The sequence below is a fragment of the Carassius carassius genome, chromosome 6 (genome assembly GCF_963082965.1).
Source record: "Carassius carassius chromosome 6, fCarCar2.1, whole genome shotgun sequence".
NCBI lineage: Eukaryota > Metazoa > Chordata > Actinopteri > Cypriniformes > Cyprinidae > Carassius > Carassius carassius.
The window spans coordinates 26,328,349-26,348,764 of NC_081760.1; the positions used below are offsets into that span (position 1 = coordinate 26,328,349).

General features: G+C 36.5%; 1 protein-coding gene across 1 annotated transcript in view; it reads left to right on the forward strand.

Moving 5' to 3' along the window:
- Positions 1–645: 645 nt before the first annotated feature.
- The window catches only part of LOC132142550 (serine/threonine-protein kinase DCLK2-like), a 43,299-nt gene continuing 23,528 nt past the window's right edge, over positions 646–20,416 (forward strand). Inside the window, 2 exon segments of the mRNA XM_059552503.1 lie at positions 646–1,536; positions 7,375–7,715. Coding sequence (XP_059408486.1) covers positions 1,140–1,536; positions 7,375–7,715 — 738 coding nt within the window. The 5' untranslated portion in view covers positions 646–1,139.

Sequence of the window (20,416 nt, forward strand, 5' to 3'; positions counted from 1 at the left end):
ATGTAAAATTCTAACATTTCATTTTGTTCTGCGTGACTTCTGGTGCCAGGCTGCTTCCAATGATTACATAATTTTAAGACTATAGGACTAGCCTGCACTTTAAAATCGTAAAAAATTAATAGTTATTGTGACTGTATTTTTCTGCCGTTTTGTTTTTTATATTGTTGAAAAGTATGCATATATATATATATATATATATATATATATATATATATATATATATATTATACACTATTGTGTTATATAGTGTTTAAGTTTGGCGATATCTTTAACATACTGTAAATAAAATGGTAAAAAAGCAATACAGATCTACATGTTACAAGTTACTTAACTGCATGTTACTTTTTGTCAGCTCATTCAGTGCTCTGTTACTCCATCAGTAACAGAACTGAGGAAACCAAAAAAAAAGAACAAAACATTTGATTATTAAAACCAGTACATTGAAACAAACTGTCCCGAAACTGACTTCCCTGTTTGTCTAGGGGTATTGATTATAAGTAATGTAAGTTGTAAAAATTGTTCATTTTCTTACACAGACTGCTCGTTTACGTCATATGACCTCCATATATCGTCACGCACCTTGGGGTGTACTATCTCTTTAAATAATATTGATCCCCTTTGAAGGGTGAGGCCCCCTAGTGAGCCACGCAGAATCACCATGTTTGGAGAGAATTGGCGTTTTAGGACCCTGTGGAGGAGCAGCTCTTGTCCTCTCCTCTGTGGCTTTCATGTAGGTCTGTGGTAAGTGTTGATCTGATTGAGCTCTAGCGGAGGAATGAAGAAAACCGCGGACGGTCACGCGCGTCCAGCATGCGCTCATACAGCTCTGCGCGTCTCACCTCATCATGACCCGCGCTCACCTCAACTATAGCGACTGTTCTTGAATTATACAGTTCTTTGATTTGTGGACTACTGGGACTAATATATATGTATATATAGCCTATATTTTAACAACTTCTTTGATTAGCTGTGTAAAAGTTGAAGAGAACAGCATTTGGGCTGTTGTTTGACTGATTTCTTAAATGCATGTCATTTGTTGAAAGTCATAAGAAGGAAGAAATAACAAAAACAACCAGCAGAAACAACATCTAAAAGCTAATTTATTCAAGGATCCGCGCGTTGACTAAAAGGAAATAAACATGTCCAGCAGAAGCATCGAGTGGGAGCATTTCGAGGAGCGAGAGAAGGGTCACCGGTCCCCGCGGGGCAGTAGCGCTTCTCATTCCGGCTCGCGGGGTAACGGGCTCGTGCCCAGTCCCGCTCACAGTGCGCACTGTAGTTTCTACCGCACACGCACGCTGCAGTCGCTCACCTCAGAGAAGAAAGCGAAAAAAGTTCGCTTCTATCGGAACGGTGATAAGTACTTTAAGGGCTTGGTGTACGCGGTGTCCGGTGACCGCTTCAGATCTTTCGACGCGCTGCTGATGGAGCTCACCCGCTCCCTCTCGGACAATGTGAATTTACCGCAAGGAGTCCGGAACATCTATGCTATGGAAGGAGGGAAGAAGATCATCAGCCTGGATGAGTTAATAGAAGGTGAGGCTGCAAGGGTCTAAATGTCTGGATAGACACAACAGACACTTCCAATTCGTTTGCCCATGTGACAAAACACCCAATCCAATGCAATGTTGCAACGTGGAAAGTCATTAAATGATGAACAAACTTTTGGGGTTAAACATGGACGAACCCAGCTGTTGGGTTAAATTTTCAGAGTGAAATTTGAACACTACAAGCCATGCATGATAACTAGGATAGCAGCAATAAACATTGTTTTAACCAAGATGAATGCATGTTTATTTAATTCATAATCAGCTGATGAAATAATATATTAAGACACAGTAAGTTTCAAGTCACTTAAGGCAACTGTCATTTCTAAGGCCCATTCCTTCGCTGACTGAACTTGAAAATAGACATGGAACAGGATATAGATCACCCAAAAATGACAAAATACCTTCTGTACTCCATAGAAGAGAAAGCCATTTAGATCAACATAAGAATGCCATTTTTGGGGGGTGAACTATGTTGCTTTGACTGCCACTGGTCATTCAAAGCCAGCACTCAGTCACAATGAATAAGTAAGAATGTTTTACCTAAATGTTAATAACGTTCTCTTAGAATACACATTTTTATTTGTAAATAACAAAGTTATAGTATGTAGACTTGACTGTCATAAAAACCATCCCAAATATCCAGACCTTGTTATTGCTCTATGGTATTTAAATAATATAGTGAAAGCCGAATTCATTTCATAGTTTAACGTGGTATTCCACGTTATTCTAAACAATTCAAGCTGTAATGATTATATATTTTACTAAATTAGTTCACAAGCACAAGTGCAGCTGCTGTGGTCCAGCATGTGAGATTGTGACGCAGAATGTGGCTCTGTGTTGACTCAATGATGCAATTGTATAAGTGCGTTGCATGTGAAGTGCTGAGCTCAGCATCTCTTCACGCTGACTGAGGGTTGGCTTAGTTCTCTTTTGTTACAAATCCGTGTAAAGTCTTACACACATGATCAAAGCAATGAATGCTACTCGCTGAAGATAACGAGCAATAGGCAACTCTGTAGAGAGTTTGTAGCTACTGATACAGCTTATGGTTCTGGCACACCACACTTTGTTGAATGATGGGGGCATCAGTGTCCCGTCAGGACTGGTTAGGAGAGGGTGATGGAGGGTTCATAACCTCAATGTTTGTTCCAGTCCACACCTGAGTCCCATGTGAATGACGTCAGTGTTACTATAATTCTGTCTTCCAACACACATATTATGTCAAATAGCTGCCATTTGATTTTGGGTTAGTTTTTCATCAGTAATCATGAATGGTTAAATTTTCAACTCCTGATATCATCTTGACCCTTCGACCTTAATATGAGAATCACTTTACCACCATAAAGCTTACACTGCTCATCAAACATAAAGCAAAATCATATTCGCAGGAGTGATGTCACACTGAATATCTTGGCAAGTGAATGTAGAGGAACAGAACTAACCAAATCAATATTACTTTTTTTTTTTTTGTCAGAGTAAATTGCATACAAAATACATCACACAAATTCATTTTGATTTGAAATTAATTTAATCATGCTTTGATGGATGTTTTTCCTGATTATTCATCAGAAGCCATAACTGTTGTAACTATGACATTCAGATATGTTTTCTCTGAGCTGAGGTAGAGAGGAAGCAGGAAGGGATGTTTGTCCTCATTTGATACAGTAGCATTTCTTTTGACCCAACAGCAATGCACTCCTTAGGATGACAAAGCTCCATTTTCAGACCAACTGCCTCTGCTGTAGTGCCAAGATGTGCCATCATCACACATGAACAACAAACATGGCCTTTATGCTGTCATGCACACTTTCATGGGCTTTAAGTATTAACCGAGCGGCAACCTCCCGCTCTCTCTAGTGAAGCCAATAAGGAAGTGACTAAAACTGCAATTCATCGACTGGCCGCTCGAGGCTGGCTGCAAAAGAGAGTCAATCCCATAGTCTCCCCATGTTAAAATGCCCAACTTTACAGCAGAAAAAAACATGTTTTCAGCCTGGTGCAAAACATGATTTTGGTCTATATAGCTAATTTTGCCCTTCATGACAACTGTGAGGGGGTGAATTTTTTTATAACTCATCCGTTTAAATTATATTAAGCCTTAAAGTTCTGCATAATTAAGGGCGTGGCCACTCAGGTGAATTGCCACTGCTGTCACAGCCGTCGCGCTAGGTGGGCGTGGCTTCAGCAACCAGCTCCCGCCCTTTTGCCCATTTTCGATTGTCCGGGAGAGTCGCGCGGTGACGCGCTGCCAAGATCGCGACGGCTCACTCTGCACACTTTAGGCTTCAAAAACTCTCTTCAGGAGTCTACGGGTGACGTCACGGACACTACGTCTATGTTTTTATACAGTCTATGGTATTAACACAATGGGCCCTATCATACACCCGGTGCAATGCGATGCAAGGCGGAGCGCAAGTTTGTTTGTTAGTTTCAGTCTGGCGTCGTACACATTTTCCTATACAGCGCCACGTCGTTTAATTAGCAAATGTATTTGCGCTTATTATTGCGCCCAGCTCAAACCTGGTCTAATGTCTGGCGCAATGTTTTTTCTGTGTTGTTTAAAGAGCTTACACGCTGCTTATTAAACACAGCATAAGCCAAATATAAAAAATTAAAGGATTGCAATGCATAAGATTTTTTTTTGTAGGCTACATACAATATATATATATATATATATATATATATATATATATATATATATATATATATATATATATATACACATGTCATAATGGATAGTCATCGCATGTATCAGAATTAGGATATCTATTTGATTAGGATATATCGGAGATGCGTTTTTCCATCGTTAAAATAGCAAAAGTGGTTTTGGACATTTACACTTTGCGTTTAGATCATTAAAATAGGGCCCAATGTCTATCAGACATGCCAAAGTTTAGTCATGGAAACGTTTCATAATGAACTCCATAAGGAAGGAATGCATTATGCAATATTTCTTGGGAAATAATGTTTCATTCTAATGGTATTTATTTATAAGGCCTTTTGGTTTGTGAAGTATAGCTATGTGAACGGGAGTGCATATTTGCTAACAGTTACATATGAATTTATGCAAAAAGGAAAATACTTTGCTTTGGACTTTGTCCAAAACCACAGCTGAAGTGTGTAGAGCGGCAGAGCTGGGGTCACAGATAGGTTAAGTGTATTTTATTCAACCCAACCCTTTGCAGTTTCTGGTTATCTTAGATGTGCAGCAGTGTGGACTTCAGCAGAGAAATCTGTTCTGTTTGATCTGTGCCATTTTCTCTGTGCTGCCCTTAGTTTGGACCGATGCTCACGGAGAACATCAGATAACCAAAGGTTAGAGGGGGCAGCCCGTGTTGGCCTGGAGGAGAGAGGACAAATATCATGTAGACAAGAAGTTAAAGTTGAGCATAAAGTGTCAGTTTCTGCATTCACAACCAGAGATGGGAAATGGATAGGTGGGGGAAGAGAATAGGATAGTACAGAGGAAAGATGTGAGGGTGAATGGGAGTGTAGGTTTTGTCTTAAAGTAACCGGTAGAGGGGTTAGTGGCACATAGGTAGAAAGTAGGATATTTATTAATGTAGAGTAAATGTAATGAACAAATTGTTAGATATATATAGGGGTTTGACCAAAATGTTGTCTGCAATGCAATTGCCTGTGTAAATTAAGTCAAGTTGTTTGCCTGATTTGGGAGTACTTGTAGTGGTAAGGCGTTTGAGATCAAATGAAGCTAGGAGGGAATGGAAGAGTGTAGCATAAGGCTTGTCCAGATGAATGTTGAAGTCACCAAAGATTAAAAGTGGACTGCCATCCTCTGAGAATGAGGACAGCAGCCTGTCCAGCTCTTCTAGAAAGGTGCTTAGAATTTGTCCAGGAGGGTGGTAAAATACCACTTTTTAATGGAATTTAACTTTTCATTTTCAACTTTATCCTACAATTACCAGTTTTATTTTCTGTTCCACTGCCAAAATGGGCTTTCATATCCGATTCATTAGGGCCCAGGGTGCAGGACCCTATTGTTTTTCTAAGGATTATTATTTATTATTTAGTCTGTGGAATTTGTGATACTCCTCCTAGGTTTTGTATCTGATCACCACCAAACTTGGTCAACATAACCGTAAGACACTGGGTTTGCAAAATTGGGAAGGGATTTTGATATCTCAAATGATTTGGCCATGGCGAGGTGACAATTTGTTTTTGTGAAAAAAAGGGGAACAGGAAGTGTGTTATAACTTGCACATACGTTGTCTGATTTTGATGAAACTTCAGCAGTTTGCATTAAAATAATAAATATGGCTATAGATCATTAAATACTTTTGGCAACACCTTACAATAAGGTCTCATTTGTTAACATCAGTTTTGCATTAACTAACATGAACTAACAATGAATAATATTTTTTTTTACAGCATTTATTAATTTTTGATAATGTTAATAAAATGTTCATGTTCTTATAAGCTCACAGTGCATTAACTAACGTTAACAGATACAACGTTACATTTTAATTAATAATGTGTTAGTAAGTTTTGAACTTAATGTTAACTAACATTAATAAATTCTGTATAACTATTTTAACCAACATTAGGGCTGGGCGATATAGCAAATTCTTTTTTATCAACGATAAAATGTTTCATATCGTTCGGTATCGATAATCATTGACATTTTTATAACCATTTAAAAAAAAAAAATTAATACAATATATTGAGACAAACAACAGATAGGTTTTGTTTTAACAATCAGACACAAAATAAAAATTAAACAAACATTTAATTTTTAATGTTTTATATGCAGATTAAATAGGTCTTTATTGTATATCTCTAATTATATCCCGAGGCAACAGGAGGGGACAATGAGCCCTCCATCAAAAATTTGCTACGTTTTAATTTGCAAAAAGTTTAAACGGTTTATAACTTTGCATGGCTTTCTATACATCTCTTGTGTGAGATGCGAGTGCAACAGTCATAGTTTTCCGACCTTAAAAATGTGCTGAATATGCATCTGTGTGAATCACTTGGTTTCTGTTTTAACCTTTATCAAGATCTTCTCCGCATTGAGCTTCTATATTTCTCTAATATTTTGAATGAATAATGCAGCAGCAGCGCGTCTCATGGGTTAGAGTAGACTAACAAACCATTAAACTGCAACAATATCACTTACATTATCACCGCTTCTCACGCGCCACTGATGACGTTCTCAGATGCACACCTAACATTCAAATGCAATTTTAAATTTGACTAATATTCATTCTTTATTTACAATCTCCTCATCAAAAGCAGGCACATCACTCAAATCAGCATTCATGTTTGTGTGTGCTGTCTGAGTCACTGAGAAGGTGTACCATCGATAAATATCAATATGGTTTTATTTACAAGGCCAAGTAATATATAGTCAGTTATTATTACCAAATGAAACTTTATAGTGAACTTTATAGTATAGTGTGTCTGTTTCACACTTTTGGTGTTATAGTGCATACCTTTCATTGCTGTAACCCTTAAAACCAGACTGCCAGAGGGTTCCTGTAAATGCATTTGCCCGCTGTGCACCGTTTTTTTAATTAATTAAAAGAATAATAGAATTAAGGTTCTATTTTTATAACTTTTAGTTAATATTTAATCAAGTAAAAATAGACTGTATTCATTACATTATTTAAATGTCTGCTTCATAAATATCCAAATCACCTCTTACTTCCAAACATGATGTCAAAAATGCATTTGGAAATAAATTAATGATTTAGGTTTTCAGTAAGGTGGCACTTTATTCATGACTGAAAACCTATATCTGCATTTTGAAGCAATTTGAACAAAACAATTCAATTCATCTTATTCTCCTTGTTGCCCTTGGCAGGTGAAAGCTATGTGTGTGCTTCCAGTGAACCCTACCGTAAAGTGGACTATACCAAGAACATCAATCCCAACTGGTCAGTCAATGTGAAGACGGGCACATCCCGCTCACTGCCATCTCTTACCACCTCAAAGAATGAGCTAAGAGAACAAGAAAGTAAAGACTTCATCAAACCCAAGTTGGTGACGGTCATCAGGAGTGGCGTCAAACCCCGTAAAGCTGTCCGGATCCTCTTGAATAAGAAGACTGTGCACTCCTTTGAGCAGGTGCTCACAGACATCACTGACGCCATTAAACTGGATTCTGGGGCTGTGAAAAGACTCTATACTCTGGAAGGCAAACAAGTAAGTGATAGATCTAAAGAGTAATTTAATACAATTATTTAAATAAAGATATTAGCCAAAGCCCACAGTGGGTTGGAATGGCCCCTATGGTTTCAAACAGGATCATTAATCTGAATTTTGTCTGAGTTATTTATGCTCTGGCATTGCCTGGATATCATAGGAAACCAGCACATGCCTATTACCTTTATTTTGGAATAGTGTCATTACTACATCTTTAATTTGAACAGCTATAACTTTTTATCCCCATGTTGAAGACTCTATAAACTTTCAGTCTACAAAGAGTCTGTGGCTAACTGCATTTCTTATATTATAGATGAGTGGCTGTAAAAAAAACTAGCGATCAACAATATTCAAAATGTCAGTCCAATTGACCAATAAAAGTTGAAGACTGCATTTCATGTGACAGTATCTTTCCTCATAGGGAACAAATTTGCCTCAAGCACCCACAAGTCTTGCCATGAATTGTTTTTCAGTTTTTGACATTTAGGTGTTTTGTTTTAATTAAAACGTCTAAAAACAATATTTTCATGACTTATTTATGCAATGGATTTTTTTAAATTTAATTGCAAGTAAAGTCCATTTCATCTGTTTTTTAGAGGTAGCTTCCTATACTTACTGTATTTCTCCTTTATCCTTGGATGCACCAACAGAGCATTGTCCTGGGAAAAAAATGAGGCCACACTTTAATATTTTATCACCTTTACTAAATGTGAACACTTCAATGATGCTACCCTCAAGGGACTCTCAAATAATGATCTGAGCTGTTGTCATATAGATAGTGCATAATTTTACATCAGGAGTTGGTAATGACCACCTTCTTTAATTCTGAACGTGCTTTAACCAGTCCAGATGGGAAATCCAGACTGGGCTTGTCTTTAGCCAGCTCTGTGGTTATTAGAACACTAAAACAATATTATGTGGTTAAACCAATCTATAGTCCATTATAAGAAAAGCAAAGTGTCAAGTAAATGAATGTGTTTAATTCTGTTGCAGCTTCACATCATTTATTGATATTTCCATTCATCTTAGTAAATGAAATACTTCACTAGAAGTCATCAAAATACTTTGGTTATTTACAGTAGTCTTTGAAAAAAAATAGACGTGAACACATTATATTGGAATTGTTTGACACAGTATAATATAGAGGACTGGCAGAAAGCACAACTGACCTTTGTATTCTGGTAATGACATGGACACTGATCATTCAGCCATGGTCTTTCCAGCAGAGACAGAGTGTGTCCCACAGTTTTTTCCTTCTCTTTTCATCTGTACATGTAGCATTTCATGTCCTGTCTGTGTGCTCCTCTGTGTTTGTTTTCTCTTCTTTTAAGTTTTTGAGACAATGTATCCTTTGTTTCCTAAAAATCTAAATGTGGAATTTCAGCAAATGAATATTGTTTCTTTGGAACAAAATATACATTTTGAAGGATTTTCATGCAGAAATCTTTTGGGGGCAGGGGAATTATCCCTTTCTGTTCTCATCCAAAAAGCTAGGGTACACGCTTGATGGGATGTGCAGCTGACGGGTTGATGATGTTATCAGGGATTTGGCACAGCAGTAGTGAATTGTATATAGAAAGCTCCAGGCTGCCTATCGAACACCGTGAATCTTTTTGGAATTTAGTGAGGGAACCCATTCACATATCTGAAGTCTGTCCCGGCTTAATCTGCCTTAATTATGCAAAACTGCCTCCAAGAATTGCCTGACAAAGGTGAATGTAGAATTATTATTGTAATGTCTTTGGCTGGATTTAAATGAGAAAGTGGCTGAAACGAGTCACTTCATTCTCTGTTATATGAGTGTGTGATATTGGTGGAAGAAATATTGTCATTTTGAGACCCTGTGACCTAATAAATACAACCTTGTGAAAGGCTCTGTTTTTGGCCCTTTTCATTTCAATATTTACATACTGCTTTTTAGTCACATGCTAAGTTATTATTGCTATGGTAAAGATATTCACATCTATATTTGATACCTTCCCAACCCTCTACAATGTAGTAGAGTAAATCGGTCGCATATGCAACAAATTCTTTTATTCTGGTTCCAAGAAATATCCAACTAGAACAAAATGCAGTCAAAATGCTAATCCATCAGACTGACTTAGATGAAACTTTTCTTACATTTAAGCTGCTTACTCTGTACACTTTCAAAAGACAGAATTTGCTTTGTAACTGAGTTTACTTCAGAGCTTTTTTGGTTGTTTTGAGCAAGGCATCACTGCATGTCATATTTGATTGCAGTTGGTACGCCCTCAGTAGGACTGTGAAGAGTTTGTAGTGGCATGTCCTCAATGCACAGCTGCAAGCAAAAAAGATGAAAAGGACATCCCCTGCTGCAGAGGGTATATACAGTAGTGTCTCTAGCTGTTTCTGACTATATTGCTACTATCTTCCAGAGAAATGAAGCCCAAGAGCCTATGTTGAGCAGGGTTATATTGGCTGGGATGCATTTTTAGTGCATGTATATATTATATTTATTTACACTACCTTTTTAAAAGTTTGGGGCCTGTGAGTATTTTTTTTAAACAAGTCTCTTATTCTCACCAAGGCTGCATTTATTTTGCCAAAGTGAAATAAAATAACTGTTTTAATGTGTTTTAAAATGTAATTTATTCCTTTGATGGCAAGGGTGAATTTTCAGCAGCCATTCAGTCACATGATCCTTCAGAAATCATTCTAATAGAAGATAGAAATCGTTTGTAACATTATGAATGCTTTTACTCTTCTTTTAATCAATTTAATGCATTCTTGCGGAATTAAAATAATGATTTCTTAAAAATAATTTGAATGGTAGTGTGTTTATATTTAATTCTATATTGTTATATAAAAGCTATATTAATCTACATTAATAAGCTTAATGCTTGCAATTTGCAACACCGATAGGCTGCATGCATCTAAAATTAAGATGGCCTTATCCATTATAAGCAAAAAACTATCAATATTATTCAACCCTCTACAATGTAGTAGAGTAAATCGGTCGCATATGCAACAAATTCTTTTATTCTGGTTGACTAAATGATGTCTAACATTAGCCACTGGCTAATAAATTCTTAGATTTTACATGCCAGTGTGTGAGTTGTAGGCTAAGACTAAGTTTAGGACAGAATTTTTTTTACTCACCGAACACTCGGACTGACTTCTTGTATTATTTTTCAGTTCATCTCAATGGATGAGCAGTGTGGCTGTATTTTTTACGTAAATTCTAGTGTGAAGGTGCACGATTTATGTGCAAATTGCAATCTTATAGGCTGGTGCTCACCTATTATCGTCCCTATTTTGATTTCAGTAAATCATTTGGGGTGAACAACAATGTGATTAATATTCAATATTTACGTTAATCTTTAGTGTGTTTTATATTGTTATTAGTATTAGAATTCATATTCATATTATTATTATTGTAGTTTCTCCCCCTTTTTACAGAAACACTGAATGACCAACAATATTACAGTGTGTAGAGGGTTGCCTTCCACTCTTATAATCTTACTTATTCCTTGCATTTAAGTCTGGTTGCACTCTTACCTTTGCAAATACAACAATGGCAAAACTGGTTAGCAACACAGCTTTGCAACTAATTCCCATCGAGCCTTTAATGATTGCTATTATTATTATTATTATTAAATCTTAGAAAGTTTGGAATGTCCAAAGTAGACTTCATTTGAAAAAAAAAACATTTAAACACATGTTAGACCGTCTCAACCTGTGAAATGGATTTTTAGCCCAAAGTGCTTTACATTATTCATTGACTTCATGTAGCTGAGATTGAGCAGCTAATGGCAGTTTACCACTAATACATGTAGGCTCTAATGCTGTCTATGATTGAGTAGAACATGTCATCTACCCTGCAGCACAGGGAATCCTGATGTCTGTGAGTGGCTCAGTGGGAGTAGGTCCTGGCACACACACAGATAGCATGGTTTGTCACCGATAAGCATTACAAATATATAATGGGATAGCACGGCAGTTATACCAATGTTTTTAAGACATTTCAGAAATACTTTTTATTGAGGAGAAATTTTATGAATCTTAACACCAGCAAATGGGATTTTTACTTTTAGATTGCAAGATGAAGAAGTCAAGACAAAATAAATGAAATATATATAATTTTTATTTTTTTTAAGTCACAGCTTTTAATTCCAGGTTATTAGCATCTTTGTTATGTTTTTACTTATCTTACAGATCTTATTTCTGCCTCGAATGGTTAAAAGTAGTCATGGGGCCCCGAAGGGTCTTAGAATATGCTCTACTGCAGGCCCGACACGGCAGAATGAATGTAGCAGAAACAGTGTACTGTACAAAAATTGGTCCACTCGTGCATTTCTCTACAGTTTATCTTGTGTGCTCACCTTAACAATCGTGAGGCATCGGCAAATAGTTCAGTGCTGGGGTACTCTCACTGTGTCTTTTCTTTGCCGTGTAGTAAGATTAACGTCTTTGATGAATCTCTTTACAGCTGAGGTATAAGAAATGGGATGAGAAAGAAAATATTATTCGGACTGGAACTTTGTATTTGCAGACACCAATAACAAGGTTCCAAGAAATATCCAACTAGAACAAAATGCAGTCAAAATGCTAATCCATCAGACTGACTTAGATGAAACTTTTCTTACATTTAAGCTGCTTACTCTGTACACTTGCAAAAGACAGAATTTGCTTTGTAACTGAGTTTACTTCAGAGCTTTTTTGGTTGTTTTGAGCAAGGCATCACTGCATGTCATATTTGATTGCAGTTGGTACGCCCTCAGTAGGACTGTGAAGAGTTTGTAGTGGCATGTCCTCAATGCACAGCTGCAAGCAAAAAAGATGAAAAGGACATCCCCTGCTGCAGAGGGTATATACAGTAGTGTCTCTAGCTGTTTCTGACTATATTGCTACTATCTTCCAGAGAAATGAAGCCCAAGAGCCTATGTTGAGCAGGGTTATATTGGCTGGGATGCATTTTTAGTGCATGTATATATTATATTTATTTACACTACCTTTTTAAAAGTTTGGGGCCTGTGAGTATTTTTTTTTAAACAAGTCTCTTATTCTCACCAAGGCTGCATTTATTTTGCCAAAGTGAAATAAAATAACTGTTTTAATGTGTTTTAAAATGTAATTTATTCCTTTGATGGCAAGGGTGAATTTTCAGCAGCCATTCAGTCACATGATCCTTCAGAAATCATTCTAATAGAAGATAGAAATCGTTTGTAACATTATGAATGCCTTTACTCTTCTTTTAATCAATTTAATGCATTCTTGCGGAATTAAAATAATGATTTCTTAAAAATAATTTGAATGGTAGTGTGTTTATATTTAATTCTATATTGTTATATAAAAGCTATATTAATCTACATTAATAAGCGTAATGCTTGCAATTTGCAACACCGATAGGCTGCATGCATCTAAAATTAAGATGGCCTTATCCATTATAAGCAAAAAACTATCAATATTATTGTTAAAAAGCTTTTTTTTTTTTTTTAAGGCCTTGAAATCAAAGAAAGCCCCCCCCCCCCCCCACCCAAATCAAATGCTAAATTGTGAATATTTAGTGGTAACATGCATGTTAACATGATAGCCACTGGACGCAATCTGCTCCCGAGCCTTATTCCCGGCAGGTGGGGGTGTGGATGCTGAGGTGTAGACACCCCACTATGACTCCATCCAACTCTGCTGTAATAGACCCTAAAGGCTGGAGGATTTCAAGTGCAGCTGGCAGGTGTGAGCCGCGTTTAGGGGGGCTAGCGGATCTGTACTAGCAAACACAAGACTCTCTCAGTCAGATACGCTTCTTAACGTCCAACTCCATGAATGACAATCGCTCTTTTTTTTCCTTTCGTTTTTCCCCTAAAGAGCTTTGCTTGGTTTTACATCACAGAAGCAGATGGAGAGAAAGAAGCTGCATTTTATTTGGCAGGAGTTGCCAAATTAGTAATAAGTCAATAAAACTTACCAGTTTTGATGTATTAACCTAGATGTTAGATGCATTACGTCTTCTCCCAGCCGTGTGCTTTGTGATTAGCTGATAAGTGCAACCAATGACATGGTAATAGACCTTACTTAATGCATATTAGCATATTAAAAGCTGTACAGCATTTTATGTTTATATGACAAAATAATGTGAACAAGAAACTAAGCTCTGATACAATCTGATAATAGAGATAACAGACTTCAGACCACATTTCTTCAAGTCCTTTAAATCACATTAGATCATCAACTCAGCAGTAAATAGGACACTTTGTAACAATACTCTGTCTGCTAGAGTTTCTTTAGATATCTTAATCTCTTACCCATATTAGTTTTACCTCACAGTCAGAACAGGAATAAGGAAATCTGATAGGATTTACCCTCTCTAATGTTAAGTTTATGAACTTTCCGTTTCCTTATTTGGTCTTCCTGTTCTTGTTTTGTTAATTGATTATTCCCCACCTCCAGTCTCCAGTTCCCTCATTACCTCCTGGATGTTTAAATACCCTGTCTGTTTAGTTCTTCTTGGTCCGTGATTGAATGTGCATCTGAATGTGAATGTAACTTAATGTATTTGTATCTTAACCTATTGTGAAGTTAATGTGGCGTTGTGTATAGTCTGTATTCTCCGTCGTCATCCAGTAAACTCATTTTGATCAATATCCTCCTCGAGCACTTTGTCTTACGTTTAGCACACACCGTAGTTGTAACATCTAAAGGGTTTGCATTTCAAATTAAATTAATTGTTAGATGAAACAAGTTTAGGTTAGTTTCTTTCTTGCAATATAAAAATGTGATGCATCCTGCGGTGGCTCTGAGGCACATGAGGACCTGAACATTATTTGCTTCACTTTATTTAAGGGCAGATCAGGATTAAAGAGTAATTGAGGTCAAAGTATCATGAAGATAACAATTATTCTTCTAATTAATATAAACTACTGTTAGTGATCGCCCTCGCGATCAGAGGCATAATAAGACCAATGCGACAGGAAATCCCAATTAAGGTGAATTTATTGTGAAGACAGTGCAAATCCAACGGCAAAAACAAAAAAAGAAAAAAAAAACTATATAAAAAATAACATAAATATTTACAAGTTTTTGTGGAAAGGTAGCCACAACAGCAGTTATATCGTTTGGTTAACAAACTTTCTGGAACAAGTTCTATGGGTTTGCTTCCACTTCACACAACCAACCTGACCCTCCTACACCATGCTTTCTGGCAGCCATTTATAGTCTAGGTCACACCCTGGAATGTACCATTCTACAGGTAAGTTTTACTTTCTAACATATGTACTTCCAACCACCTAATGCATATTAAACAACATCTATAATTAAATTACACAGCAGCATGTCCACCATGTTTAAATACTCTGCTTAATACAGGTTTGGTCACAGGTGTTTTCCAAGCAGGTAAGTTAGATATGTAATAATGTGTTACACAATTTTCAATAAAGTTTTCAAATCAAACATATTTGTGTTGTAGTTCTCTATAAAGATGAATGAACAATGTTAGCGGCTAATGATACCCAAACACGTTGTACATATCCACTACACATAACAAACAAATACACATTGTACCCTTAAATATCTAAAACACATTATACACAATACATTCAAGCATTGCACAAACATTGCACATTCACAACACTGCAGTCTGAATATCCAGGATATCAGTGTCAGTAAACAGACTGTGTTAATGCTGCACATGTTTGTGTGTTTGATATGGTGTACCTACATACAGTCCATTCATGATCACGGGTTTGCTCCGTGACAACTACCATCTGCAAATGCAACATTACTGTAATATAACAAACCGTCTGTGTGGATGCTTCATGCAAGTAGCAGGCAAAATAGAAAGTGCCTCGTGTCTATGACTTGTCTGACTGGCCTGCCAGTCCCATCAGGCATCACTAGGAGACTGGGCTGGCACACACCCAGAAACATGTCAGTGGAGTCAGCTGGGGTTACTGTGTGATCTCAGTGCAATCTTTTGTTTTTGTCTGCCCCGTCTGGAGTCTTTATCAAGTGAGTCCACGGGTGCAGAAAAGCATTTCCACGTGCCCCATTTTTCACCGTTATCAGTTTCCTGTTTATTGTCATTTTTCATTTTTTGTTTCTACACGTCCCAGCAAATTCACCAATTCCTTTCACTTTTTGGTTGATTGCGATTTCACTTTTTTAACGTTAGTTAGTGTGTAACGTTGCTGTGTAACGTTGCTGTTTGAGCATAAACAGTATCTGCAAAGTTACGAAGCTGAAAGTTCAATGCAAACGGAGATATACATCTTGTCAAATTCTGGCAATTTATTGCTTACAAAAATGGCTCGTAGGGACTATTTACTTCCTACTACTAGTTCCCAAAGTTACTTCACGGGTTCATGATATAACAAACCCAGATAAACCTTGCCCTCGGGAAAAGACAGTAAAAGGGACGAGGCCATGATGCGCTGCTTTAGAGAAGAGGAAGAGAAAACTATAGGTGCATGTAAAAATCTATTCATATATGACTCGCGATTCTGTCTTCTAACGGATTCACAAATTTCAGAATCAATGTTGTAAGGCAGCTGTTCTTTCATTCTGTCTCTCTCTCATCCAGCTCAGCTCCAACAATAAACTGTTCCAATTATAAACTTATTTTCACATAGCTATGATATTAAACATACTTACATACGTACTTTATTAAAAGTACATACGTACTTTATTATAAAGTACATACATACTTTATTAAAGCTTTAATCAGGATAAAACCATAAATGAAAAGCTAACATAAGCAATAGCATTTACAAATAACAGCGTATCTAAAAGTATGAGACAACAACAAACAAAAAACATAGGCCTGGCATTAAAAGCCGTGCTTGCACAGGTTCTGCACGATCCTCTTTAATAATATCCTCTGCTTCTCAATCGGGCTCAAACTGATAAACCATATTAACGATGCTGTTGAGGTGAGGGGCGGGATGTTCAGACATGTACTAGAGGCGTTTAGCCAATCACAACACACTGGGCTACCTAACCAATCAGAGCCCATCGCCTATTTCTGATTATCAGAAATTATCAGCGTATTTCTCAGAGAAGGGACAGAGCGGTGTGGAATAAAGGTAAATTATGTGAAAAATAATACGTTTCTGTTTTTATATTTTTATCAAAGCATTAACACATTTTAGACTGAACCCCATAAGCACAATCAAGCCTAGAAAAAAAAAAAAAATAATTCGGTCAACCACCCCTTTAAATAAATAATGCAAAGCATAAAATATAATGCTATTTTTAAGAAACATGAACCAGCTGAACCTTAAAAAAATGCTGTTAGGAAATGATAATGCTGATCCTGTTTCAGGATCCCTGATTTCTCAGAAGCAGAATATAAATTATTTATGTTCCTCTTGAATTCTGAAAAATTGTTATTGGCACAAGTTGGTTATAACATTTAGACCAGCATACCGGTCAGTTAAAAGTATACTGGCAACCAGCAATAAAATGGATTTAGCTGTATACATCTACACTGGTATAGGCTGTTTTTGTTGTTTTAATAATGGGCCACGCATTTTATTTTCATGCTGTCCATTTCTTTTCTTTTCCTTTTTTTGGCATCTTGTAAATTGGTACAAATACATTTCTGTCTGATGTTAAAGCAAATAGCAGCGTTAACTTTTTAATTTTTTGTTTCTATACATTCATAAACATTGACCAATTCCTGTCATTCATACGTTTATGGAAATAATAATAATAATAATAATAATAATAATAATGCAAGGCACCAAATATAATCCCTGCTTTAAGAATCTTCCAGGATTCCTGCATCACAGAAACAGAATATTGTTTATTAATGTTTCTAATCTTATAATGAATGCTGTGAGCAAATTGTAAATCTGCTCAAGCACAAATTTGGCTGGCACCATGATTTCTGCTAAGATTATTCAGGTTCACAATTTAAATAATAGCATGAATATTAAAACTTTTTTTTTTTTCTTAAAATTCAAATATTAAGTACTGTAGAGCAGATAAGCCCTTTGATTGACTCAATCCCACACAGCAGATTTAGCGTGGGGAGCCTGGTGCTGATGTTACTGTGGTTTGACAGCTCATCTCATCACAGTGATAAATGAAAACTGATGTCCTGTTCATTGCTTGTTCTCATCAATTAGACTTTTGATGACCGGCTTCTGAGACTGCCTTTATTCTTCTGTCCTGTGCGGTTTACGCTGTAGGAGCTGCTTTAGTTCTATTGTAAAAATTAAAAAAATAATAATAATAAATAAATAAATAAATTACTTTATGTGGTAACATCTAAATTACATGGTTTTCAAAGATTTGGGGCATGTAAGATTTTTTTTAACAGTTTTTGAATCTCTTATAATCGCCAAGTCTGCAATTATTTGAACAAAAATACAGTAAAAACAAGAATATTGTGAAATATTATTACATTTTAAATGAACTGTTTTCTACTTATCTATATTTTAACATGCAATTTGTTCCTGTGATGCAAAGCTGTATTTTCAGCAACCATTTCTCCAGTCTTCAAAGGCAAATGATCCTTCAGAGATCATTCTAATATCCAATGTAGTGCTCAATAAATATTTCTTATAATTATCAATGTTGAAAACAGTTGAAAACTAGGATGCATTTTTCAAGTTTTTAATTCAAAATTCATAAGAACAGCATTTATATAAAAAAAGAAAGTTAAGTAACATTATAAATGTCTTGACTGTCACTTTCAGTCAATTTATTGCATCCTTGCTGAATAAAAGTGTTCAAGTCTTTTAGAGAAATTGTGCAGAGCACAACATTTTAAACAGTAGTATAAAGAATTGCATAGTATATAAAAACAAACATTACTTTAGTCTGTTATGTGTCTCTTCCTGCTATAGTATTTGTACAATATTGTAGACTTATGAAACTCCATGATTTTTTGCACTTTTTACTTTATTTTTGATTTATTTCAAACCCACTTGACTTGGCAGCAGAAGTGTCCCATTAAATATAATATCATAACTGGATTTTCTCTGTGAAAGGCCCATTTGTCAACACCGCCTTTAACAGCATTCATTATTAATGGCTGATTTGAGGAAAACCTCTTTCCTTAACTGCCCTTCCTCTTCTTTAGTAGCTAATGGTTGACAAGCCTAGAAGGGTCCAGCTCATTCAAAGCCTCTGAGTAATCAATTTTGCCTGCAAGAAACAGCCAAGCTAACAGCACATTAGCAGTAATCACTGCTGGAGCTATGTGCTGTTCTGTTTTTCCCCCTTCAAGTCAATTTGGCTAATACTATGATCTTCCATTGTCTTTTCCTCTTTGTTGACATTCATGTACTCTGCATTGGATCTCTGGTCAAATAAGAACCCAAAACGGCAATTTTGAGAATAAAACTCCTCCCCCATCCCATTTATATGCTTTCTATTTCTTAATCCTTTCGTTATTTCTGTCTTGACACAGTGTAGAGCAATGCTGCTCTTATACACCCTGCATTATTGTCATCCAAATAAAGCAGGGCTGTTATTAGTCTCAGTATCCTGTCGGGTCTCGAAGCACAGGCCTGTACTTTAAGGCTTAGAGGAGCTTAATAATACAAGTCTTAATGAACACCTTGTAAGAAACTTAAAATAAAACAAGTAAAAGACTTTTAATTTACTTAGAATTTGTAATGTTGATTATAGTAATACAGCCACTTCATAGATCTAACAACTAACCTAACCACCTAGCAGCTGCGTCAAATACTCAAAACCTTCCAAAATATTGAGAAAGTAAAAACAAAGCAACATGTGGTAAATGTTTTTTGCATATGCATCATGCCTCGTTTTGTTTATTCTAGTATTCGTGAACATGAAGCATGTACTTGCCATCATGTGCACTGGGACATTCCTGGTGGCTCAGTCAGTGAAATGAGGGAGACCTTCTGCATCTGAGAGAAGCCTATGCATTGCAGATGCCCGTGAGATATTTGGCAACAAAACACCAGCATGCACAACTTCTGCAAGCAACCATCTCTACTTCACCTTCGCCCTCCTGTCATTACAAACCTGTATGACTGACTTTCTTCCCTGGACCATAAAAGAAGGACATTTAAGAGATTTAAAGAGTGTAACCAGTTGATGGTCTCCATTGACTTCCATAGTCAACAGGGAACAGAAACTGTTTAGTTACCCAGGTTCTTCAAAATATGTTCTATTTAAGGTACACAATGCTTTTTTGTTCAACAGGAGAAAGAAATTTAGACAGGTTTGGAATGACAGGAGGGTGAGCACTGAGGGTGAGAGCTTGGAAATTTATACTGGTAACCAGAATCAACATGGTTTTATCAGTTTAAATCTACACATTGCAGTATTTTTCATGCTGTCCATGTCATTTTTTGCCATCTTACAAAATTGATACAAACTTGGAACTTGCTGAAAGGCCCCTATGACATGGTACTTCTACAAACTTTACAGAAACTGGGTATGGTAGTATATTAAAAGAAGTTTCAATAACTAAATATTATTAAGGGTTTACACTTTTATTTATTTATTTTTTATTTATTTATTAATAAATAAAGGGCAGCTGTGGCCTAATGGTTTGAGAGTTGGACTAGCAACTTGAAGGTCTCGGTGCTGGCAGGAGTTGTAGGTGGGGGGGAGTGAATGAACAGCGCTCTCTTCCACCCTCAATCTTGAGCAAGGCACTGAACCCCCAGTTGCTCCCCTTTTTAGGATTTCCATGACTTTTCCAGGTCTAGAAATCCCTCATTTATCCAGGTATCCCAAGACTGTGAGAAAGATTTAAT